This window comes from Mandrillus leucophaeus, unplaced genomic scaffold (assembly GCF_000951045.1).
Source record: "Mandrillus leucophaeus isolate KB7577 unplaced genomic scaffold, Mleu.le_1.0 Scaffold271, whole genome shotgun sequence".
NCBI classification, from domain to species: Eukaryota; Metazoa; Chordata; class Mammalia; order Primates; family Cercopithecidae; genus Mandrillus; species Mandrillus leucophaeus.
Genome location: NW_012102821.1, coordinates 2,025 through 27,060, shown reverse-complemented (window position 1 = coordinate 27,060; position 25,036 = coordinate 2,025). Strand labels below are relative to the sequence as shown.

The following is a 25,036-nucleotide window of genomic DNA, read 5'->3' as shown; positions in this document are numbered from 1 at the left end:
CTCCAGAGTAGCTGAAACTACAGGTGCAGGCCACCATACCTGGCTAATCTTTTTTTTTAATTTTAGTAGAGACGAGGTCTTGCTATGTTGCCCGGACTGGTCTTGAACTCCTGGGCTCAAACAGTCCTTCTGCCTCCGCCTCCCAACAAGAAAGCTTTCAGTCCAATATTTCCAGTCCTTAGTCATCTGTGTATTCCCTCCATGGTTTTGACCATTTCCATTTTTTATACTTTTGACTTTAAAATAATTTTAGATTCACAGAAAGTTAAAAAATAGTATGGATTTCTGGTCTCCCCTCCCCCATTGCCCCAGTGATAACATCTAACATAACTGTAGCACATTGTCGAAACCAGGAAACTGGCATTGGTACAAGAGGGTTACCTGAACTGTAGGCCTTATTTGGATTTCCTCCATTTTTACCTGCATTGATGTTTTTGTTGTGCATACAGTTCTGTGCAGTTATATCACATGGACAGATCTGCATAACCACTAATGCACCTCCAATTTAAACTAATCACTTGTTTTAATCAACTCACCTTTAAAAAAATTAAATAGCCGCTTTTGCCTCATCCTAAGTGATATCCTTAAAATTATTGATTTGATGTACTTATTTTTCCAATACGTTAAATACACAATGATTTAAACATGAAATGTAAAATATTTATGTGTGAACCATCAAAAATCATCTCATTCTATCACACCAGTGGTATACAAACATGAGTTCACTCCAGCTGTGCTACTGAACAGGTGGAGAAGCTGAGGCCCAGAGAAGGGAAGGGACTTGCTGGTGAGATACAGTGGGGCTGGAACCAAGACTTCTCACGGCTCGGTGCTCTTTTTCCTGCCCCACACTCCCTTCACTCCAAGAGGGCTACAGCCCTTCCCTCCTTGTCCCTGGGGCTGAAGGATGCCCCTTATTGCGGCAGCACAGCTGCTGTGAGCTCTTCCTCATTTCTGTGCCTAGGATTCTGCAACCCCAGACTCTGCTTTCCCTTGATATGCTTGCCTGATTGGATGAAATGGCCAGAATATCCCAGGACTATTTAGAAATCTGGCTGGTAATATTCTGTTCCATTCTGGAGGGACACATGGAGTGGTGATGGTCGTGTTCCCCAGCAAACATCTGCACCGGCCATCTGCTATGACTGCCAGGCATTGGGGTGCCAAGGGCTCTAGGCAGACAAGGAGGCCCAAAGAACCCATGGCCTGCTGGGAGGATGGTGGCCTGGTGAGTAGGAACAGGGTGAGGCATGGAACAGGGCAATGCCCGCAGGCAGGTGCAGGAGCATCTGACGTGTTTGCCTAGTGCACATACTCAAGAAGGTATGTTCCCATTGAGATCTGAGACTGAGCAGAAGTTAGCCAGGATGAGGATGAGGAAGAAGCTTCCTAGCTAAGGGGACAGCATCCGCTAAGGCTCTGAGGGGAACGGTGATGCTTGAGAACTTGGAGAAGGCTCGTCTGGGAAGCCCAGAGAACCCCAGGGGAGAGAGCCCTGGACTGCCTGCTCTGAATCAGGGGCAGGGTGCCCCACTTCTGCCTCCCCCAGGTGCCTCTGCAGCAGTACCACGTGGCCCCCCTCATGCCTCTGCTCCTGGGGACCCAAGCAGATGCCAGCTGGGGCAGAGGCTGGGTCCCAGGTTGAAGTCACATTTGGTGGGGTGCAGTGGAGAGAGCAGGCCCCGTAGCTGGTATCTATGGTGACCAGGTGCCCCTGCAGGTATTAACCACCTGGGTGTCTGCCCTGCACCCACAGAACATGCTGGAGCAACTCCTGATCCATCAGCCTGAGGACCCCATCCCCTTCATGATCCAGCACTTGCATAAAGACAACGACAATGGTGAGCACTGGCTGGGGCTCTTCCCCTCCCCATCTTCCCCTCGCCTCCTCCTTCCCCTTCTTTCCTGACTCCTCTGTCTCCTCCTTCTTCTCCTCATCCTCTCCAGGGATCCTGCCCCACCCCGAGAATAGCTGAGCACTGTCCTGTCCTACCTGTGTCTGAAGGGAGGTCAGAAGGGAGGGGTTTCGACAACTTGAGGTGGTGGTTCATTGAAAAATGCCTTAATTTCTTTTGGAGCACAACTTATAAAAATTCTCTTGCCAAGTTACTAAAATGAAAACCCCAGAATGACCCATGGAATCAATTATTAATGCTTTCGCCTGCCCTAGCTGATGTCGCCTGTTGGGTTTCAGCTCTCTGATCACTCCACTTGTCAGGTGTAAGTTTGGTCTCTGGTCTACCTAGACAGGCAAGCTCTTGGGCTTTTCCGACGGTCTCATTATCAGAGCCTGTTAATGAGTTTCTGAGCTCCCCAAACCTTTGCAGTTGGCCGGTGCAGGTCAGCCAACCCAAGGCCAGAGCACAGGAGCGAGGAGGAGGGAGGCGCTCACACAAGGAAGGCCCCTCACTCTACTCCACAGTCCCTTTGCCAAGTGGAGGGTCAGTCCTGTCCTGTGTGGGCTGTTGGGTAGGACTGATGTCTTGGAGCTTTTATGTTTCTTTCATTGGAGAATTAGCTGCTTTGAAGGAGCTACCAGCGCACCAGTGAAATTAGCACTTGGTGCAGCTGAGGACAGAGGCCAGAGATGCCCTGTGTGGAGGTTCAGAAGGCCCAAGGTGAGAAATGACACTAGGTAGTTAAAAGAAAAAAAAAGTGGTGAGAGAGGAGGTTCCAAGCCTTTTCCTCGTGCCCTGCATGCAGGTCCTGGCGCATCCAGGTCTGGCTGCGGAGCAGCAGAGGAAGGGAGTCTTGGCTCCCGATGCCATTGCATGGACCTAGGCAGGCAGGTTCAAAGAGAGACCCCACAAAGGGCCAAGAAAGAGTCCCTTTTCTGAGCCTCTGGTTAGGTGCAAATGGCTGATTCACTGGACGTTCCCTTGTTCAGCGGATGTTGACTGAGAGTCCTGTGTGCCCAGGCATGGGTGGTGTGGTGCTGGGGTGGCCTCGAGACCCCCTTCCCCATGTCCGATTTGCCTTCTCCCCAACCCCACCTTCCTGGTGCAGTTTACTCTGCCCTGCAGCGACTCTTAGAGACCGTCTTTCTCTGGTTGGCTGTTTATTACATGGCCCAGGTGGGAGGTTCTGTCTCTCCAGATTCACTTGCTCTTAGGGTGGGAGTTAAGCCTACCCTGCCCTCCTGCGTGGCCCTTACTGCTGCAGACCTAGGCTCGCCCCCAGGCCCCACTGGCTCCATCTGCCAGAGGAAGAAGTTCCTGCATTCGCCCTCGCCCCCACCTTGAGGCCGAGTGGGTGCTGGGAGCTTGGGTGTTGCTAAGCTCTGTTGTTCCAGGGCTGCGGACAGCAACTCTGCCCCCACGCAGGTATCTCACCCCGCCACCAGCAAGAGAATGGACAGCAAAGGGAAAGCAAAGCAGAAGGAAACACAAAGTAAAAGTGAAGTAAGAGCCAAGTAAAAGCTAAAGTAAAAGTAAAGCGAAAACAAAGTCAGACTAAAAGTCAACCAAGAGCGAGTGGAGAGTGTGGTGCAGCACAATCCTCTGTCCTGCCACCCCCCACCTCCCTCCCCGCTGTCAGGTACCCTGCAGCTCACTCATCTTAAAATGTAGAGATGTGAGAGATCGTGGCTGTCTTTGGCCTTACTTTCCTCATTTGTGAAATGGACATGTTTGGTTAAACCAGATGGAAGCCGTGAAACTCTGGTCTGGTCAGTGGTGGCTGAAGGAATGGGAAATCCCTGATGCACCATGGGTAGCTGCTTCCAGGGATACGATGTTGAGTTTCCAGTAGTAAAAAGCTTGATAGATTTTTCTAAATTAAAAATTGTGCTTATCAGCCTGGCCAACATGGCGAAACCCCATCTCTACTAAAAATACAAAAATTGGCTCGGTGTGGTGGCTCATGCCTGTAATCCCAGCACTTTGGGAGGCCGAGGCGAGCAGATCATGAGGTCAGGAGATCGAGACATCCTGGCTAACATGGTGAAATCCCATCTCTACTAAAAATAAAAAAAATTAGCCAGGCGTGGTGGCGGGTGCCTATAGTAGCTACTGGGGAGGCTGAGGCAGGAGAATGGTGTGAACCCGGGAGGTGGAGCTTGCAGTGAGCCGAGATCGCGCCGCTGCACCTCAGCCTGGGCGACAGAGCGAGACTCCGTCTCAAAAACAAAAACGAAATACAAAAATTAACCGGGCGTGGTGGCACATGCCTGTAATCCCAGCTACTCAGGAGGCTGAGGCAGGAGAATGGTGTGAACCCGGGAGGTGGAGCTTGCAGTGAGCCGAGATCGCGCCGCTGCACCTCAGCCTGGGCGACAGAGCGAGACTCCGTCTCAAAAACAAAAACGAAATACAAAAATTAACCGGGCGTGGTGGCACATGCCTGTAATCCCAGCTACTCAGGAGGCTGAGGCAGGAGAATCGCTTGAACCCAGGGGGTGGAGGTTGCAGTGAGCTGAAATCGCACCACCGCACTCCAGCCTGGGCAACAGAGTGAGACCCTATCTAAAAAAACAAAAACAAAAAGTGCTTGAAAGCTGGGTGTGGTAGTGCACCTGTAGCTCCAGCTACTTGGGAGGCTGAGACAGGAGGATCGCTTGAGGCCAGGAGTTCGAGACCACAGTGCCACAACTGCATCTTGAATACCCACTGCATTCCAACTTGGGCAATATAGTAAGACTCTGTCTAAAAAAAAAGTGCTTGATAATAATGTAACCACTTGAACTCTCATAAATTAGGTTGCACTGACATTTTCTGCTGTTAGTTTGAAAATCCTGCTTGGGGCATGCCCTGTGTTCTTCTCTTTTTTCTTTCCTCCCTCTTATTTTTCTTTTTAGAAACAGGGTCTCACTCTGTTGCTCACACTGGAGTACAGTGGGGTGATTACAGCCCACTATAGCCTTGACCTCCTGGGCTCAAGTGATCCTCCTGCCTCAGCCTCCTGAGTAGCTGGGACTACAGGTACATGCTATTGCATCTGGCTAATTTTAAAATTTTTTTGTAGAGACAGGGTTTCACTATGTTGCCCAGGCTGGTCCCTGCTCCTAGGCTCAAGTGATCCTCTTGCCTTGGCCTCCCAAAGCACTGAGATTACAGGCATGGGCCACTATGCCCGGCCCTGTGTGTTCTTAAACCACTACTTCAAGGCTTACGTAGTTCCCCAGCCCAGAAACTCAAGAGCCTTGAATTTCAAGAAATTTGAGGCAGATTCAATAATCTCTTTATGTTTTGATCTTACTCCTCTTTGTACAGCTTTAATTTTCAATGTCAAACTGTCCACTTCATCAGGATTTTAAAGTTTAAACATCATCTTTCTGGTTTGGATGGAGTGTAGTTGATGTTGGCTGGACAGCCACCTCCGCTGCTGCCTCCCTCCCTTTGTCTCCTCCTCCCACCCTCCTTAGTGCCCCTTTCCCTTCATCCGAAGGTCTGGGGCTTTCCCGAAGCTCCCTCCGTGGAGTCCTTGCTCCTTTCTTTGCACTGCACCTGCTCCGTTGTTCTCGAGCAGGGGCTTGGATCCAGACCTGCCTCATGCAGTCTCTAGCTGGGGGCCAGCCTCTAGCTGGGGGTCTGTCCTCCTGAACAGCTGAGTCCAGCTTTTGGCCAGATGCTCTCAGGAAGTAGAGTCGCTGGGTCCCAGGAACCACTGTTTTGGAGAGTTCATTTGTTTCCCACAGCCCTGCACTCCACCGCAGGCCCTCAGCTGGCAGCTTTTACGGATGTTGGAACATTTTGTCCTTTGGCTCAAGTCCCAACCACTGAAATGGAAAGGAGAGAGTGATACCCATGGGTTTCTCTCTCTCTGCCCACGCTTGTGGAGCAAAAATGGGAAGGAGGAAGGGAGACTACCCTGCCTTAGTGACTTTTCTTTTCTTTTTCTGTTTTTTGTTTGTTTGTTTTGGAGACGGAGTCTCACTCTGTCGCCCAGACTGGAATGCAATGGCGCAATCTCGGCTCACTGCAACCTCCGCCTCCAAGGTTCAAGCGATTCTTCTGCCTCAGCCTCCTGACTAGCTGGGATTACAGGCACCCGCCACCATGCCCAGCTAACTTTTGTATTTTTAGTAGAGACGGGGTTTCACCATGTTGGCCAGGCTGGTCTCAAACTCCTGACCTCAGATGATCCACCCACCTTGGCCTCCCAAAGTGCTGGGATTACCAGTCGTGAGCCACTGCGCCCGGCCGCCTTGGTGACTTTTCTAGGAGTGGGAGAAGCCTCGAATCAGCTAAGCCCAATCCTCATGTGTCCTAGAAGAGTGCGGGAGGCTTGGAGGGGCCCGTGACATCCAATGTGTGTTTTATTCCCCTGGGCTGGTGTATCAGATCATTGTGCCCCCTTCCAGCCATGCAGCGGCCTGTGGTAACTGTAGCTAGGACCTCAGCCCTTTCTCTTCCTGGGCCTGGGGTTAACTGCCACACACAGTGACATGCCTGGTGACTGGTGTAGAGGGAAAGAAGGCCCCGGGCTCATCCCGGTGAGCGAGCACACGAGGGAGCAGAGAGAGCCCCGGTACATGGGCTGGCAGCCCCTTCGCCGCCAGAAAAGCAGATTTAGTACAAAGTGAGCATTTACAGTAGCCCTGGGCAATATTAAAGCAGGCGATGGTGTATATAATGGTATGTTTCGTTTTTTATCAAACGTTTGTCCAAGAAAGCTGTGTATTAGAGCTCCAATACCTAAGGGTTTTCTTGTGAATTTTAAATCATGCTCCTAGTTAAACCTCAAAAGGATCTGTGGATGGAAAGGTTTTTTGATTTCCTTTGAAGTGGTTGGAAGAAGTTGATTACTCTTGGCAGTCAAGCAGCCTTTTATGACACTGTTTATAAATAATTACTCATGAGCAGGGCTGGAGTTTCAAGGTGTTAGATTTTAAGAAACTGAAATTAATCACATAAATGTGTGGGAGAAATTAGGTGGGGAGAAAGGCCGTGGATGTTCCCCTTTTAAAGTCTGTTCATAGATGTGTACCATTTGGGTGCCACTTACAGGAACCTGGAAGGGGAGGGTTTCCCCTGCAGCCCCCAGCCCGGGAACTCTCAGGCGAATGCGTGACTCGGGAGTCAGGTTTGCTCCCCAAAGGCCCTTGCCGAGCTGCGTCTCCCCACTCCTCGGGCTCTGTGCGCCCTGCGCCCTGTTGGGTCTCCTCTGTGTCTGGAGAGCTTCAGCAGGGCCTGTGGTCAGAGCCCTGGAGAGGCAGCAGGCGATGGTGCATGAGCAGACCCAGGTTCCCCACTGCTCCCTCATCTGACTTTGGCCAAGCAGGTGCTCTCCCCATGGTCCAAGTGAGAGCTCTGCCTCATGGCCCAAGGATCCTCCACCCTTGACCACCCTCCCTGCCACCCCTCCCCAAAACCTCCCATGGCACCCTGGCTCCCATCTCACCTCATCCTCTCACCTGACCATGTGTCCTCAAAGCCACCTCATTTCCACACTTGTCCTGCAAGGAGTGTTTCCCACACTGTTTCCTATGATGGCTTCTCTCACCCACAGGGAGGGCCCTGGGAGGCCTTGCCCCAGGCCCTAGGCCTAGAACAGAGAAAGGGCCGCTGAATGCCCACCCTAGCTCCCACCCCAGAAGCTAAAAACACCTTCCCAGCTTCCATGACAGTCAGGGCTGGGCCCGCTACCAGTGCTTCACCTGCCAGGGGAGTCCAGACTCAAGAGTCACAGGCAGGGCCCGGAGCACTACCTGGCAGCTCCGCAGGGCCTACTTCCTGGGTGGAAGGGCAGCGTGGTTGATGGTGGCACGGTGCCCACATGTGACAGCAGCATCATGGGCACGGGCTGCACTGTGTGGTGTCTTCCCAGCCCATTGGGTGGCCTTGCTTGGGGTGTTGTTCCTGTGGGGTAGCCCTGAGGGCCTGGCTTCCCAGCCTGTGTAGGACTCTGTGAGCCACGCTGGGATGGAGAGATAGATATAGATATAGATATAGATATTTTGAAACGGAGTCTTGCTGTGTTGCCCAGGCTGGAGTGCAGTGGCACAATCTCGGCTCACTGCAACTTCCACCTCCCAGGTTCAAGTGATTCTCCTGTGTCAGCCTCCAGAGTAGCTGGGATTACAGGTGTGTGCCACCACACCTGTCTAATTTTTTGTATTTTCAGTAGAAATGGGGTTTCACCATGTTGACCAGGCTGGTCTCGAACTCCTGACCTCAAGTGATCCATCCATCTCGGCCTCCCAAAGTGCTGGGGTTATAGGTGTGAGCAGTCAACCCCCTTTTCTTCTTGAGCTGCATCCATTTTCTGCACTTGTACCCAAACATGCTGACTGTTTGGGGGCCAAACAGTCAGCAGAGGGGGCCCTCTGTAATGCAGTAGTAATGGTGGTGATACAGGTGACAAACAGTGACCATAGGACGAGATGGGGACAGCCAAGGAGTTGGCCCTGAAGGTCGCTGTATGTGACTCCTCACAGTTCTGGCTGCCATGGGGGTGATCCAGGAGGATAAGACTCGGTCTCTGCCCTTGGGAGCTTCTCTTTCTGTGGGGACAGCAACTCCACCTGTTTCTCAGTAGCAGGCTGACATTCACCAGTGTGGAAGGCTGCAGCAGCCCGCCACTTGATCATGGGCCTCCACAGGGAGTGAGAACAAGGATCTCAGGGAGGGAGAGGGAGTGGGAGGCTGGGGGTGCTGGGCGCTGGGAAGGGAGGACGTTCCTGATGGGAAATGACAGGTGGCAAGGCAGGAACGTGGAAGGAACAGCCATAGGGAGAATAAGAAGGTCCACAGCTTCTGAGGTTAGAGGAGAGGATCATTCAGTGAGTTACCTTGACTTCCTCCAAAAATGAGAAGGTGCCATGATTTTGGGCAAAGATCTCTTTAAACCCAATTAGCCAGCTGGGTGTAGATGTGCTAACCATTACATTGCTGGCCAAAAGGACACTGTCTAGTTCCTTTTCTGTGTCTGCCCCCAAACTAGAAGGCCATACACCTCTCTCCTCTGCTGAGACGAGATTCCCTCCCGGAAGCCCAGCCAGAACAGGCTCTCGTGCAGACGTTAGAGGCTCATGCGAGTTGCAGTGGACATCCGTTCATCTGTCGCCTTGGGTCAGGGGCCAGGCCAAGGTTACCGGCTCCCCACGAGGAGAGGGACAGCTGGCCCAGTCAAGATGGTGTTGGGCAGGCAGGGCAGTGTGGATGCATCTGTCCAGACCCCACTGCTGTTCCCTTCATTTCAACCCAGGGTGATGCCTTCCAGCACCCTTCTTCCCGTGCCCGTCAGCTCTTTTCCCATCGCCAGCAGCCACTCTAGCTCTGTCTCACCTCATCCTCTCACCTGACCACATGTTCTCAAAGCCACCTTGTTTCCAGACTTGTCCTGCAAGCCGTTTTTCCACCTGCAGTGGCTTCTCTCCCCATGGGGAGGGCCCTGGGAAACCTTGCCCCAGGTTACAGGCCTAGAACAGAGACAGGGCTGCTGAATCTCTGCCCTGGCTCCCACCCCAGAAGCTGAAAATGCCTTCTCAGCTTCCGTGATGGCCAGGGCCTGGGTCTGCCACCAGAGCTTCACCTGCCGGGTGAGCCTAGACTCTCGGTCACAGGTTCAGGAGCCCTTGGTTCATATCACACTCTTGTCAGTAGCCTGGGTTGGGAATTCTGTGGGACCAAAACCAGCCAGGACTCAAATCAAACAAGCTGCCAGTGTTTTCCATTTGCATAGAAAAGTCCATCTTTGAAAGCAGACTTTCCTTTCTCGGGTTTTAGAAATCTGGTCCATACACTTCCCCATACAGAGGGAAGTAGTGGGCTTTCCCCATTACTTCCCTCTGTAAAATCATGGGGAATACAATTTGCTAAATAAAAAGACATAAACATAAAGAAAAGCTTCTAAGGTCGATTTGCATAAATTACAGCCTTATTGGAGAGAGCGACTGGAGACAAAGTCCCTGTTTAAAATGCTTTATGGTGTTTGAAATCCCAATTGTTCTTGATATTTATGAGTTTGGTAAACAAGTTACTGTGTCCATGTCCCCTTGGAGGTAGAAGAATAAACCATCTCGGTGATCACTTACCTCTCTAAACACAGAGAATGCGTTCCACGGCAAGAGTGTCTCTGAGCTGCTGGGTTACAAATGGCCGTGTCACTGGCAGAAAATGAAATCTGGGGAGGAAAGAAATAAGTACACCCCGAGTACCGCAGACCTGGGAGGCTGCTTGTCATGTTGAGTGGTGACATTCAAATCTTTTTATTCCACAGTGCCCAGGATTGTAATATTAGGTCCACCTGCCTCGGGGAAAACAACGATAGTAAGTGTATCATATTAAGTGTTGTGATGCTGTAATATCTCATTTATCCTCCAGAGCTAGAATGAGACTGCACCTCCATGAATTTGCAGCATAACTGAGCTTTGCTTCTTTTCCTTCTCCTCCTCCTTATTTTCTTCTTATTACAAAAGGTAGTGTGTATTTGTAGCAGAAAACCTAGAAACTACAAAAGACCAAAAATAGAATTCCCCGACCATCCGGAGATCCACAGATGAGCATTCCTTTAACCTGCTTGGAGACACCTTCGTGGGCTTTTTCTTGCCCGTGTACACGCTCTCCTCGCTCACCGTTCGTTATGTCCTTAGGATGCATCTCCAGAGGCAGAAGTGCTGGGTCCAACAGTACACACATTTCACAGACTTTGACTTGGAATCTTAAGATTCACTCTGAACATTTTAATTGTGAAATATTTAAAAGAGTCAGAAAAGGACAGCAAACTATATCATCGATATTCATGTACCCAACCCCAGATGTTACGCAAATTTAACATGTTGCCATATTTGCTTTGTTCTCTCCCCATTTTAAAGAAAATGCATCTTTGAAGATACAGCAATGCCTGGGCCCACCTCGCCCACCCTTTTTCACATACCACCAGTTTCTGGACAGTGAATGCCATTTTCTAGACAGTGAATGCCTCTAGGACATTCAGTCTTTAAGGTCCTTTTTTGTTTTTTCAGACAAAGTCTCACTGTGTCACACAGGCTGGAGTACAGTGGTGCAATCTGGGCTCGCTGCAACCTCTGCCTCCTAGGTTCAAGCGATTCTCATGCCTCAGCCTCCCGACTAGCTGGGACTACAGGCGTGCACCACCACACCCAGGGAATTTATGTATTTTTAGTAGAAATGGGGCTTCACCATGTTGTCCAGGCTGGTATTGAACTGACCTCAGGTGATCTGCCCACCTCAGCCTCCCAAAGAGCTGGGATTACAGACGTGAGCCACCACGCCTGGCCTAAGGTCCACTTTTAAGTGCCAAAAATGTGTTAAAATTTCATTCATCTGAGATGGAACCCTTTTTACTTTTTATTTTTTTATTTTTATTTTTTGTGATGGAGTCTCGCTCTGTCGCTAGGCTGGAGTGCAGTGGCGCGATCTTAGCTCACTGTGACCTTCTCCTCCTGGGTTCCAGCGATTCTTCTGCCTCCGCCTCCTGAGTAGCTGGGACTACAGGCGTGTGCCACCACACCCAGCTAATTTTTGTATTTTCAGTAGAGACAGTGTTTCACCATGTTGGCCAGGACTGTCTCAATCTCTTGACCTCGTGATCCGCCTGCCTCGGCCTTCCAGAGTGCTGGAATTACAGGCATGAGCCACTGTACCCGGCCTAAAGTCCATTTTTAAGTGCCAGAAACGTGTTAAAGTTTCATTCATCCAAGATGAGACCCTTTTTACCTTTTAAAAACCTGGTCGGTGAACATCAGCAAACCCTTCTTCCGTGACTATATAATCGCTGTGAGCATGTGTCATGGATGGGATGGGGCAGGCTGTTCCCCTGTTTAACTGGCACCTTGCTTTCTTCTGAAAAGGAGTTAAAATGACTGATCCTTGCCTCAACTAACCTGCATGGGCTATGCTTTTGGAGTTAGTATAGCTGTTCTACTCATCTGTCCATCTGCTCATCCTGTTGGTCTATAGTTTTTCTATTTGATTCCTCCATATCAGACTGTAGGGTTCCATGCGTTTCTGCATTTAACCCACCTGAGTCCAACCATTTTGCTGTTTCACAATTAGAAGCCAGGAACTCCCAGACCTGCTGATCATTGGCATTTCCAGGGTGCTATGAAAAATGCAGGTTCCTGGAGTCCCCTGCAGACCAACCTCATCAGAATCTCCTGGAGCAGAGCCCCGAAAAACTAGTAGTTAGAACACACTCCCCAGGTAATTCTGACATTGGGAGTGAGGATGACAGATTCTGCATTTAGACAGACAAGCTCGTTGAACTCGCTTTTCTGGAAGAGTCTGGTTGCTCAGTGGGAGGCTCTCCTTTTGTCTTTGACATTTGAATTCGTCCTGTCCTAGCTCTTCTCTGGTCCCTGGTAGGAATCTGCCGGGCAGAGCAGATTCAGAGGGCAGAGACTTGCTTTCGGCACATCCCGACATGGTTGAAGTGATCGAGTTTGTCCTCCCTGTCGAGGTCAGGCCCCGGCAGCTGGTGTTTCAACAGCAAGCCTTTTGGTGAATTGCTGTCCCCACTCCTGAGTGCCCTTTGGAGACACACAGTTCTGATAAGACGATGTACAGTCAAAAAGGGCTTCTTCCCAATGCTGTCACTGAGGTTCTGTCTCAGCAACAGAAACAGGAAGAATGAAGGTTCACACCAGCCCTGGGTCCTGGAAGGGCCTTCAGAACCATCTCGAGGCTGGAAGGGTCATCAGCACAATTTTGGTGTCACGATTGTTTTAGTTCATTATTCTTCCTTAAAATTTACTCTTCTGTTACAGACTATAGAGTAATTATCAATGAACTAAACATCCCATTGACCAGCACATGCCAGCTCCCAATCTTTAAGAAAAAAAAGAATACTGAGTGTGGGCTGTTACCCATCCTTAGGTTCTGTCCTCAAAGTTCCTGTTCTAAATCTTCCTTGAGATGAAACTCATGGTCCACAGAGCTTGGAAAGCATGTCGAGGGCAGCTAAAACGTAGCCCGCCTGTAGGTCTTCCCACTTGATTTAAGTCCATGCTGGTAGAAGAAGAGATGCTGCGAGCAGGGCTCTTAGGCCGGCAGGTGCTTTCTGGGTGGATCTCCCTTGGTGGCCTTCCTCCAGCTGGAAATAATTGTGCTTTCCCATGGCCAACCTTTTCCCGTAGGAGAGGGAAGGACCTGGGCATTTTAATGGAGTTATTTGTGTATTTATTGTTTTTATGAAAATGCTCTTTTCTTCTTTCCTTTCTTCAGGCAATGTGGCTCTGCAAACATCTGAACAGCAGTCTCCTCACCCTGGAGAACCTGGTCTTAAACGAGTTTTCCCTTACGGCCACCAAAGCCAAAAGGCTTTATCTGCAAAGGAAGGTAGGACTGGCCCCGGGGACAGGGGTAGGCACACAGTGGCAGTGCCCACCGCCACCCCCACTGCCACCCAGCCATTGCTTGGTTTGTTCCATTTCATTTTTGATTGAGTAAAAGAAAATGCTAGAGTAAAATAGACATAGGCAGGATGTGAAGGAAGGAAGAAGATAATTCCTTACTGGGCCCATGTCCCGCTGGGTACCGAGGTGAGTTTTTGCAATGGGAAAGGATCGCAAGTTGAGTGAAGGAGGCTGTTTTGTCCAAGCGCCTGGTGGAATGGTCCAGGCTTGCTTCTTTTCTTCTTAGGCTCAGCCGAGTGAAGGCATGGAGGCAAGTGCTTGCTGCGGTGGGTGGCGTGCGGGGGTGGCTGGCTGGGTTGGCTGCGCCGTTGGTTGGGCGGGTGTCTGTCTGTCTGTCGCGTGGGTGGCCCGCGTGTCTTTTCTGTTCGTTGGGTGTGTCTCCCTTCGCTCTGGGTGGGCTGCTTGCTGGCCCGCCCTCTGTTTGGTGCGGTGCGTGTTCATTCTGTCTGTCTCTCTCATGTTGGTTGGGGTTGCTTGCGGTGTGTGTGTTTTTTTTGTTTCTGACCGCCCGCTCGCTCTTTGTTTGACATCTATCTGAAAGTATATGTCTGGCTCGCTTTTTTTTTTTTTCTTTCATATAGATAGTCACTCTATTTCTTTCTTCTTTCTTCTGTCTGGGTGTGGTTGGTGGTGCCTGTCTTTCGTGCTCGTTGGTTGGGTGGGTGGGGTGGGTTTCCTTCTTCCTTTTTTCTTTCTTGTCATGCTTCCAGCCACTCGTGACCACCAATCCATTCTTGTCTCCTGTGTCCTCGGTTCAGACCACCCACAAAGGCAGCTTCAAAACCAAATCCTCAGGAAGGGGGATCTGCCCAGGCTAGCTGGTCAGGTGTCCCAGGCGCAGTCAGCTCTGTTGAGGGGTGTGCTGTGAGGGCTCAGTGAGGCCACAGAGCTCAGACGTGGCCATGAAGACTCCTGGTTGGCGGGGATGGCAGTTCTCAGAGATGAGGGGTATGGGCCAGGCGCGATGGCTCACACCTATGATCCCAGCTGTTTGGGAGGCTGAGATGGCAGATCACTTGAAGTCAGGAGTTCGAGACCAGCCTGGCCAACATGGTGAAACCCTATGTCTACAAAAAGCACAAAAAAATTAGCTGGGCATGGTGGTGGGTGCCTATATTCCTAGCTACCCGGGAGACTGAGGTGGGAGAATTGCTCAAACCCAGGAGGCTGAGGTTGCAGTGAGCCAAGATCATACCACTGCACTCCAGCTTGAGCGACAGAATGAGACTCTGTGTTAACAAAAAAAAGAAGAAAAAGAGAGAGAGGGAGAGGGGTATGACTTTGACAGACCCCCAGCCCCAAGTCTGCCTATGACAGCAGTCCGATGGAGAAGGAAAGCCCGCCTCAGCAAGGCGGCCGCCCCCACGGCGACTCAGTCCCCCAGCCGCCCCTGTGGTCTTGCAAGAGTTGAACTGTGTGGCTTCAGCTTGTGGGGACACCAGCCTTTCGGGCTGGGAACATGATTTGAGAAAGAAAGTGCTTATCTCATTTCCTGCAGAAGATAAGCTTTTTGGGGGAAGGCTTTTTCGTAGGATAAAAATGTTTTTAGTAGCTTTATAAAATTCAACAGATAGGAGGGAGTTTAAGGAAATTCCTTCTGGGTTTCATTTTGCTAATTATCAGCATACTTCAGACCACACTGAAGTGCTTTCAAGGGTGTCTTGTTGGGGTCCTTGGCACGGAAACTCGGGTGGAGGGAAGATGAAAGGCCTGGGTGTCAGGCCTCGTCGAGGAGTAAAATGTTCTGAAGAGCGAGTGGGCACGTGGCAGGCTCGGCCATGCGTGGCCTTGTCTGCAGACAGTGCCTGCCAGTCAAGGCCTCTCATTAAATGTCCTCTTTAAATTGTCTGCTGATTTGGAGTCCTTATGGCTCTTTTTGCGAGTGGTAATGATGCCTTCAAATATCTGATTTTCTCCTGCTAGTCTTGGCTTTGCCGTCTTAAGCAGAATTCTCTTACGTTGCCACTGTTAACCAAGACATCTCCATCTTAGGCATTTCCCAGTGGTTTCCAAAATACTTCCTAACTGCCTTTTTGCCAAGCACTATTCTGCAGTGCTGTGGGAGGGCTGAAGATGAGTTTCTTCTCCTTACCCCAGAAGCTTCCAGCCAGTGAGGAGACTGATGGTCCCATAAAACTAAGCACAAGCCAGGGTATGGGAGCCGGGGAACCTTCAGTAAAGCAATTAATCGGTGGCTTGTTTGACTCAATTCATTTACTAATTCATTTACATTAGTCCTGAGGACCTACTAAGTCCTAGGCACTGGCTCTGAGCTGGGAAGGGGGTATAGGCTGCAAGATTTAGGGACTCCCTGGAGCCATAACCACAGTTACACTAAGCAAAGCCTTCCCAAAGGGCACACTGTGATGTTCCAATGGAAGGAATGGAAGGGTCCTCCAGCATGGAAGGGTCTGGAATCGGGCAGTGTCACGAGGCCCACCGGGATGGTACCCCAGGATGCTGGGGGTTCACAGTGGCCAGGGATTTTTGTTTGTTTGTAACTGATTGTTATGAAATCTCATAAAAATATCCAGAAGCAGTGAGGATAGTCTGCGAACCCCCATGGATCCATCCCCTGCTTCGACAGATGTCAGCTCATGGCGGTCTAGGCTCGGGTTGCACCCTCACCTGCTCCCCCTGCCCTGGGTTATTTTAAAGCAAACCCAGACAGCATTTGACTTTCCCCATGGATGTCTTAGTCCAGATCTCCTGAGACTGAATATTCAGTGTGGACAATGGCCAGACCTCCCGTAAACACAGGACTCTGCCCCACAGTCTGCGGCAGCCCGCCCAGGAGACCAAACCATGACCTGCGGGAGCCCGCCCGGGAAGCCGCCTGCTGCGCTAGGCTTGCAGGAAGCCAGGCTGCTCTCTCCTCCAATAGTCCAGGAAGCTGAACTAAGTCACCCCTATAGCCGCCTATCCCAAATGGCCAGGGCATCATTAATAACTGGCAGTGTCTCTAGTTTTTGTTCCTGCTTCCAACCTAGGACCAGCCAGAGAAAGCCAAATGTGCTCCCCTGTCCAGTCCTGTGGAATGCCCACTTCTAGAGAGACGCCTCCAGCTCCCCAGCAGCAGCCTCCAGCAGGCATGCCTGGAGCCTTCCCTTTTCCTTTAGAACTCTCCCTGTCCTCTCCCTGCCTTCGAGTCCGCCAGATGTGAATGATGCTGGCCGACTCCCTTGCTCCAGCAAGCTCTGAGTAAACAGCCTTGGCTTGTCTCCTTTGGGTGGTCTTCATTTATTCCATACCCCAAAGATAAGGAACCTTTTTTAGTAAACGCATAGGGACACATGATACACCTAGAAGTCTCACTGAGGATTCCACCAGGGCCCAGCCAGGGTTAGAAATCTCCCTGAGGAGACGGTATTCTATGGCTCCTGGGCCCTCTCCAGCTCGGGCCCCTCCCTCACTGGACCATCAGGGACATGTGATGCTTCTGGGTCCAGGCCGGGCCAGAAGAGACGTTCGATGCCCTGAAGATGCTGGCTGTCACTGGAGACCAGCCAAGGTCATTGGCTGGTGACCGGCTCCCCTGAGTGATTTTGTCGAGATGCTGACCCCACAGCTCTTCCTGGAGGGGATCAGGGACCCAAAGACATGGTGAGAGCCATCGAAATGAATGTCAAAATGGCCTGAGTCCTCTCACTGAACACCATGAAAGGGACATGGTTTCCAGTAATACTGCAGAAACCCCCACCTTTTCTTCCCACAGTAGTGGCTCTAGCACCTTCTCCACAGGCCCGTTCCCCTGAAAGGCTGCTCCTGGGACCCCAGCCCGAGGCCACCTTTGCCTCCCGTTCTTCTTATTTATTAAGTTAATTGAATTCATCTTTTTGGCCAAGTCTTTTTTCCTTCATCTGCTTTCTCTGGCCCTATCTCTAAGCCCACAATCTGACTCAACATCATAAACACCACAAAAAGGCTCAGGTGAGGAAGACCCGGGGCGAGGAGGAGGAGGTGGGGGGGACAGGGAGAGGCAGGGAGGAGAGGGGGGAGTCAGGGGAGGCCACTGAGGAGCCACTCTCAGGTGCTGATCCTGTACTTATGAGCCTTAAATTTCTACTGTTTAAAAAAAAAAAAGTCTGGCTGGGTGCAGTGGCTCACACCTATAATCCCGGCACTTTGGGAGGCTGAGGCGGGAGGATCGCCACCTTTCTTTTTTTTCTCTGTCTCTACAAAAAAGAAAAGAAAATTTAGCTAGGCATGGACGCCTGTAGTCCCCGCTGCCCAGGGGGCTGAGCCTGGGAGGTCGAGACTGCAGTGAGCCATGATGGATCCACTGCACTCCAGCCTGGATGACAGAGTGAGACCCTGTCTCAGAGAAAGGAAACAACGTGAGCCCTCATCCTACCTCTGTCTGCACACAAGAAACATAGTCCCCTCCAAATAGTTCTGAGGATTTCTGGGAAATAGCCCACAGATGTTGCTTCCGAGTCCTGCTGGGTGTCTCCCTCACTTCTGGCCACTCCATCTCCAGCTGGCCTTGCTGCTCTCATTTCTGGAGGCTGAATTGAGACACGGTGGGAATGCCCTCAGTCTCTCCCTCCCTTTCCGGAGTCAACCACTCCAGGCAGCGGCGTGGAGCGGGCCTTTTTTGAAGGCTTTGGGTAGAGGAGGTGACTGCAGCCCAGGGAAGCCGGAGCACCAGGTTCTGTCGCTCCTTTGAAAATTCCCTGGCCTTTGTCCAGTCCAGGGTTTCTTTTGCTGCCACTTTCTTCCATGCGCCTGTCTGGGTGCCGCGCTGTGAGGTCTGCTCTCTTCCTTTGAAGCCTCTTCTCCTCTCCTCTCCCTCCTCTTGTCTCTGGTCCCCCAACCCTCCCCCTCCCAGACTCTAGGAGGCAGTTCCTGCTGTCTCCTAACCTGCTCTGACAGCTCCGAGCAGCAGCGGTAACTTTGGAATGGGAATTGTCTTTAAAGGATGTTCTGTCAGTTCTGAGGGGAGCTCAGTCCGACTACTGGGTTTCCCTCCTCTGCCAGGAGAAGTCCCTTTATGGAGAAGTGGGGTGTGGGGGTCAGATCAGGGCATCTCACCTGTTCCTCTCCCTGCTTTACTTCCCAAGCTCACACTGTAGCTCAAAATGCCCACAAATTCTGAGCAGACATCACTCACCATGGTGACACAGGGACATTAGGGTCCCTGAGAGTGGGGCCTGGAGGTAGGACAGGGAGATGCAGGCTCATGTCATCGTAGTGTGAGAAAGCCCACTGGGGAGAAGTCAGGTGGCACCCCAGGGACAGAGCCAGGGTGGCACCTGCGTACTTGGCTGCCTCAGAACCGCGAAACAGCGGGGCGGCACCTTGGAGGGCTAGGAGGTCAGCCAGTCTGCCCCCAGGCCCGGAAAGCCACCAAAGCTGCACTGGGTGCTGGAAGGGAAAGAGAGAAAAATCCAAATTGCAGCAAACGCAGCCTGTCCTGCCCTTAAGTGCATGGCAGCAGCATGGGAGCAGCTAGTTGGGTGCTGCGGTGCCACTGAGCAGGGAGACCTGGGGCCAGGGGCCTGAGCAGGGGCTGAGCCTTCTCTGTGGCCAGGAGCAGCATCACTGCACTCTGTCAGCTTCTCCCTGATTCTCCCCAAACGCCAGGCTTTGGGGGCTGGGGTGGGAGAGCATCACAGCGCTCTGCAAGGAGGGAGGCTGATTCCTGCTAAGACAGTTTGGCAGGGCTTCGAGAAGCAGCTCCTGGAAGCCCTGCTACTGACGTGACACATCAAAGCTGGTGTGGAGACAGCACAGTGGCGGGGAGCGGCGGGGGGCGCTCAGGAGTAGCTGCGCTCAAACCCACCGGCCTATCCCCTGCTGGGCAGGCTGCAGGGGGCGCTGTGCCCCACCGGGGCTGGCTGCCTTTCAGCCGGTGCTCTTTGACTGGCTGGCACCCCCTGTGTCCTGGTTGGCACCCTCCTCTGCTTCCTGTACCTGTTTGAACACTGCCTCCTGCATGGGTGTTGTCAGGGAGGGCAGAGGAATCTGGGAAAAACAGCCCCAGGATGGATACTGGCTGTGTCTGGGGTTGGGAGAGGACCTGAGGGGCTGGGAAAGGATGAAAGGGGATGGGAGGGGAGAGGATGAGACGGAGGGGAGATGCAGAGGGAAGGGACAGTGCTGCTTCCTGCCCACCACCTCCCTTGCCAGCCTGGGGAAGCTCCCCTGGAGACCTGGGGGAAACGGGCACTGGCGGAAGGACACCCTCCCTCTCTAGCAGCTTTCCCCAGACCCCAGGGCCCGTGTGGGTGGGCTTGTGCCAGTGGTTCTCCGGGTGTGATGCCCTGACCAGCAGCATCCGTGTCACTTGAAAACGTGCTACAAATGCACATTCTCAGCTCTATCCCAGAGCTACCGAATCAGAGCTCCCGGGGTGGGGCCCAGCAATTTGTGTTTCCAGAAGCTTTGCCAGCATTCTGTTGCACAATCAAGTTGAGAACCACTGGCTTAGGGAAGAAGGGTGGGTGTAGGGGGCGATAGGATAAGGACACAGGGCTGTGTCAGCAGATGTTGGAGCCAGGGACTGGATGCTGGCTCGCCTCCTTCTTGCCTCTGTGGTTTCCTTTTTCCTCTGTGCACCATCCATTCATTCTGTGTCTCCCTCTTGCTCTCGGTCTTGACTTTGGCTGTCTACCTCGTAGAAACATGGTGGCCCCATAACTTTCAAGCGAACACATTCATCCAGTTCCCAGCAGAGGTGCCCCTCCCTCATTCTCTCACTATCTGCCCTTTTTTTCTTCCCATTCCCCATCCCTGGAAAAGCCAATCTGCGGCTGGGTCTGGCTTCTCTCTTTCCCTTTGTGCTGATTTCATTCCATTCCACACCCATCATGCCCGTGAAGTGGCTGCTGCAGCTCCTGCTCTTACGTTTTCTCAGCTTCTGATCTGGTGGAAAGCAGGGGTTCATGCCCCTAATGATTGCACTGATGTCCTGGGCCTGACTTTCATTGGCTGGGACTGGGTCCCAGGCAGCCTCTGAGTCAATCATAGTGGCCAGGAGTGGAGTATGCGGATTGGCTTGGGCCAGTCAGGGCCCTCCTCTGGATCTGAGGATGGACTTGAGCACACCCAGACCATACAGGCAGAAGAGCAGGAGGGCGACTCCTCAAAGGAACTTTCGGAGCCCATGTTACTGTAAGTGGAGTGTATGGAAAATTAAAGTAAAAGCCACATTTGCAGTCTCATTTCTGATTTCTACTGGTTAGGTGTGTGAGGCCTAAAGAGGTCGAGGCTTTGCCCAGAGCCGCCCAACTGGCTGGATCGCAGCCGCCAGGAGCAGAGAGCCTGCCCTGGGCAGAGGTGGGAGGTGAGCCCTGATGCCAAGGCTGAGTCTCTGCTCTGCATTAGAAAGGCTGCACCAGGAAGCCCCCGCCCCCAGCAAGGAACCTTCCTGATTGGAATGTATTTCTACTTCCCATGTCCTTTTTCAGGAATGTGGGTGGGCGTAGAGGAGATTTTTAGCCCCTGGTGTGCACTACAAGGAAAGCCACAGGCCAGGCCTCAGCGACTGCCCTGAGAAGAGCTGCTTCCTCCCCAGTCCTCTGTGGAGAAGAGAGTGTGCAGAGCACCCTGGGGAAGCAGCTTCACCTCTGCGAGGCTCAGCTTCCTCCTTTATGAAAAGGGCTAATACTAAATCAATCACAGTGGCCAGGAGTGGGGTATGCGGATTGGCTTGGGCCAGTCAGGGCCCCCCTCTGGATCTGAGGATGGACTTGAGCACACTCAGACCATACAGGCAGTAGGGCAAGACGGTGACTCCTCTTTGGGACTCCTCTTTGGGAGCCTGTGTTACTGTAAGTGGAGTGTAGATGGCACAGAGTTGTTACACAAAGCGAAGAATGGAATGCTTGGCCCAGTGCCTGGCACTAGCATGTTCTCAACAAGCACTAGCTGACGTGATTTGTGATTGCTACTTGTTGAATGAATTAAGTTTCATTAGTTCATCAGTCAGCAGGGCTTCCTATATCCTTAACACCATTTGGTGCCGGGGCAGTGGCCTGCTGGTCAATATTTAACAACCAGCACTGGGGGCAGGGTGGGGAGTCCTTATTGTAGCCTCTGCCATTTCTATGGTGTCAACACTCCCACTGTGGCCAATTTTGTTACCAACATGAGGTCACTGACCATGGACTTGGGAAGAGATGGACATCGAGGGTGCTCAGGGGGCAGTGATTGCCACAGTGCTGAGCCCTTGCTGAGGGCCAGCAACGCCCCACGCTTGTCACATGTATCATTTCATTTAACTGCTACAGAAACTCTTTGAAACATGTTATCTTTGGCCCATTTACAAATGAGGAAACTGAGGCTTAGAGCATTAAAGCCACTCATCCAGGTCACTCAGCGGGCAGCCAGGGTGCAGACCACAGGCAGCTGAGTCCCCAAAGGACCTCCCTGGGGCCAGATTCCCCCCACTTCCACCCGGTTCTCCTCTTGAAGCCGTCATTAACTTCCTCCAATCAGGATCCCATGCCTGCCCTCCCTGCTGTCCCTCCAGGGCCTGTCTCCCCTCCCCCCACCTCCCACTCCCACCATAAGCCAGTTACCCTGAATGCCTGGGTCCCTGAGGACATCCCCTCCCTTTACCCTCGTATGCCCAGGTCCAGCCTGCTCTTGTCAGGAACCCATTCAAATAGCCCAAGGAAAAGGCAGGAAGGAGGCTGCCTCATGAGAATCCAGGAGAGCATCTGAATGTGTAGGAACTGAGCCCCTGCAGGGACTGTCCGCCCCACCCAGCTGCTGTCTCTCCAGGTCCTTCCTGTCAGTTGTTCAGTGTTTGGGCTGACCTAAGCCAGTTCACTGAGCACAGACGATATTAAATTTGGGGTAGAAAAATGGCAAACCTCACCAGTTAGAGATGGTTGAGGGCTATCCATTCTCCCCACCTCACCACCAGGACATAATAGAACAAAGCCTGGACACGCTCTGCCATGCACAGAGCCCTTAGGAAAGTACCCTTGCGAGTCAGCAGGCCCCAGCGGGTTCACGCAGCCTGCTGGAGTGGCTCTGTGATGGCCTAGCTCTCTGTCCCCTTAAGTGCGCCAACAGCAGTCAAGGCAGATGCCATGGCATTCCAAAGGCAGGGTCTGGTGGTCACCCCGAGCCCTCACAAACGTTGGTTCTAAATGTAAAGATCTAGATGTTTGTCTAGCTCACTGGAATGTTGCCAGGGTCACCACCAGCCCCAGGACCCTGAGAGATTAGGAACAGGTGCTCATCCACCTGGGCTGCCTGGCCCCACGTCAGCACCTTCCCGCTTGGACAAAGGAGTGTAAGGTGGATTTCCCCTGCCCTCACCCCCTCAGCTGGGCACTTTTGTGTGAACCCAACTGCACACCTGGGCAGCCAGCTGTGGCCAAGGGCTATGGCCAGCCCCAGACAGAAGCCCCTCCTTGCCATTCCTGGGAGGCTGGTTTTGCCCTGATGTTGAGATGTGTGGTTTGGGGCTGGCCTGGGAGTCTCCCATGGCAGAATGTTTGGGGGACTGGGAAGAACTCCCAGCTCTCAGTGACCCCAGGGCAAGGGGACTCTTGGGAGTGGGTTTTCCAGGGGCATTGGCCCTGGGGCGTTTGAGGCTTTGTAAGTTAGATCAGACTTGATTATAAAAAGTGGAGTATGGATGCTGGTCAGAAAGTTCGGAAGAGAGAAGGCAGAAGGAAGGCAGCCTCCAGCCTCTTTCCCTCGCTCACCCATCTGGGCTTGTCTGTCACTCCCATGCCTGGCTCTGGGTAGACTGGCATGAGTTCAAGCCCTGCCTTCTGCTCCCTGGCGGTGTAACCCTAGAGAAGTGGCTTCACCTCTCTGAGGCTCAGCTTCCTCCTCTGTGAAAAGGGTGACAGTGGTACAGATGGCACAGAGTTGTTACAGAGCGGAGGATGGAGTGCTTGGCCCAGGGCCTGGCACATAGCATATGCTTAACACACGCTAGCCGTCGTGACTGCTACTTGTTGAATGAATCAAGGAATTTGAAGTTTCATTATGGCCGACAGGGCTTCCTATATCCTTGATACCCTTTGGTGCTGGGGTGGTGGTCTGCTGGTCAACATTTAACAACCAGCACTGGGGGCAGGGCGGGGAGTCCTTATTGTACCTAGCCTTTGCCATTTCTGTGGTGTAGACACTCCCACCGTGGCCAATTTTGTTACCAACATGAGGTCACTGACCTGGACTTGGGAAGAGATGGACACACTCGCCTCTGCTGGGTCTTGGAGCCAATCCCCTCCCACCTGCCACTGTCTGGGGTCCAGAGTCAGTAGGACACTGTCCGTTTCCTCGAAGAGCTTTACAGCTTACTGGGGACACAGCCACACGGGCGGGCCATTAGAATGTGTGGTGGTTAGTGCAGTGACAGAGTTCTCCATCCAGGACGATGGAGCACGGAAAGTAGCACCAGCCTGGCCTGGGAGGATCTGGCAGGGCTTCCTGCAGGCTGGCAGTTGGGGCTGAGGCTCTGAGGGAGCCCAGGAGTTATTCAGGTGGAGGTGGGCGAGGGCATGTTGGGGCTTGGGCACAGGATAAGGTGAGTACACGTGTGAGGGAGGTCCTCAGAGATGCTGGGGGTAGAAGAGAGTTCAAGGAAGGGGGTGCGGTGGGTGGAGGAAGGGTGGGGCCCGATGGTGGCCAGAGCTTTCCTGAGGCCAGGGCGTTGGCGAGGGGTGTGTGCTGGTCTGTGTCCTGAGCTGCAGGATGCAGGTTCGGGCCATCATTCTGTGTGTCCTTTTTCCTTCAGACAATTCCCAGCGCGCTGCTCGTCCAACTGATTCAGGAACGCCTGGCTGAAGAGGATTGCGTCAAGCGGGTAGGACTCCAGTGAGCTGGGGTCTTCAGTGCCAAGATAAAGGGGAGGGTGAAGGGCGTGTGTTCATCTCCAAGACCAGAGGTGACCAGAGGCGTGAGAGAAGGTAAGGCAGGCAAACGTCAGCTCCGTGAAGGTCAGTCTGCAGACATGGATTTTGCTTTTGTCAAAGGAAAAGGAAGAGCGTGGAATTCGTTGTATCGGTCAAGGGTCCCGTAGGAAATAGCCAGCCCACCCGGAGGGGTCACAGGAAAGCATTTAATGACAGGACAGTCCAGAAGCATGGGAGGGTAAGGCAATCGGCGAGTGATGGTGAGGCGCCAGGGACTGGCATCAGCAGGAGACAGAATTAGGGGTACCCCAGACTCTCGCCTCCCGTCCTTTCACCAGACCCAGTGAAGCCAAAGGGCAGGAATCCAGGTGAGCAATACACTGAGGCCGGCCTCCCGGGACACGAGGAGAGTGGAGAGGGCAGGGGAGGGCTCAGGAGGACAGCGCGATCTCAGCTCACTGCAACCTCCGCTTCCCAGGTTCAAGCTATTCTCCTGCCTCATCCTCCTGAGTAGCTGGGATCACAGGCCTGTGCCACCATCGCCTGCTAATTTTTTGTATTTTTTAGTAGAGATGAGGTTTCACCGTGTTAGCCAGGATGGTCTTGATCTCCTGACCTCGTGATCCGCCCGCCTCGACCTCCCAAAGTGCTGGGATTACTGGCGTGAGCCACTGCGCCTGGCCTAAGTTTTATATTTTTAATAGAGACAGGATTTCATCATGTTGGCCAGGCTGACCTGAAGTGATCCGCCCGCCTCGGCCTCCCAAAGTGCTGAGATTACAGCCATGAGCCACCACGCCCAGCCCCTGTTGTTTTTACTCACTGTCAATCAGATGTGATAATTTGTATTGAACTATTGTCAGGGTCACTGAATCTTCCCTTTATTTTTTTA

At 52.4% G+C, this 25,036-nt stretch overlaps 1 protein-coding gene across 1 annotated transcript in view; it reads left to right on the top strand.

The window, feature by feature from the left end:
- LOC105542962 (adenylate kinase 8-like) overlaps positions 1–24,095 on the top strand; it is a gene marked incomplete at its 3' end in the record, with an annotated part of 26,651 nt that extends 2,556 nt beyond the window's left edge. The window contains exons 2-5 of the mRNA XM_011984688.1: positions 1,757–1,841; positions 10,162–10,211; positions 13,128–13,241; positions 24,027–24,095. Coding sequence (XP_011840078.1) covers positions 1,760–1,841; positions 10,162–10,211; positions 13,128–13,241; positions 24,027–24,095 — 315 coding nt within the window. The remainder of the gene's footprint in view (positions 1–1,756; positions 1,842–10,161; positions 10,212–13,127; positions 13,242–24,026) is intronic.
- Between the last annotated feature and the right edge of the window lie 941 nt (positions 24,096–25,036).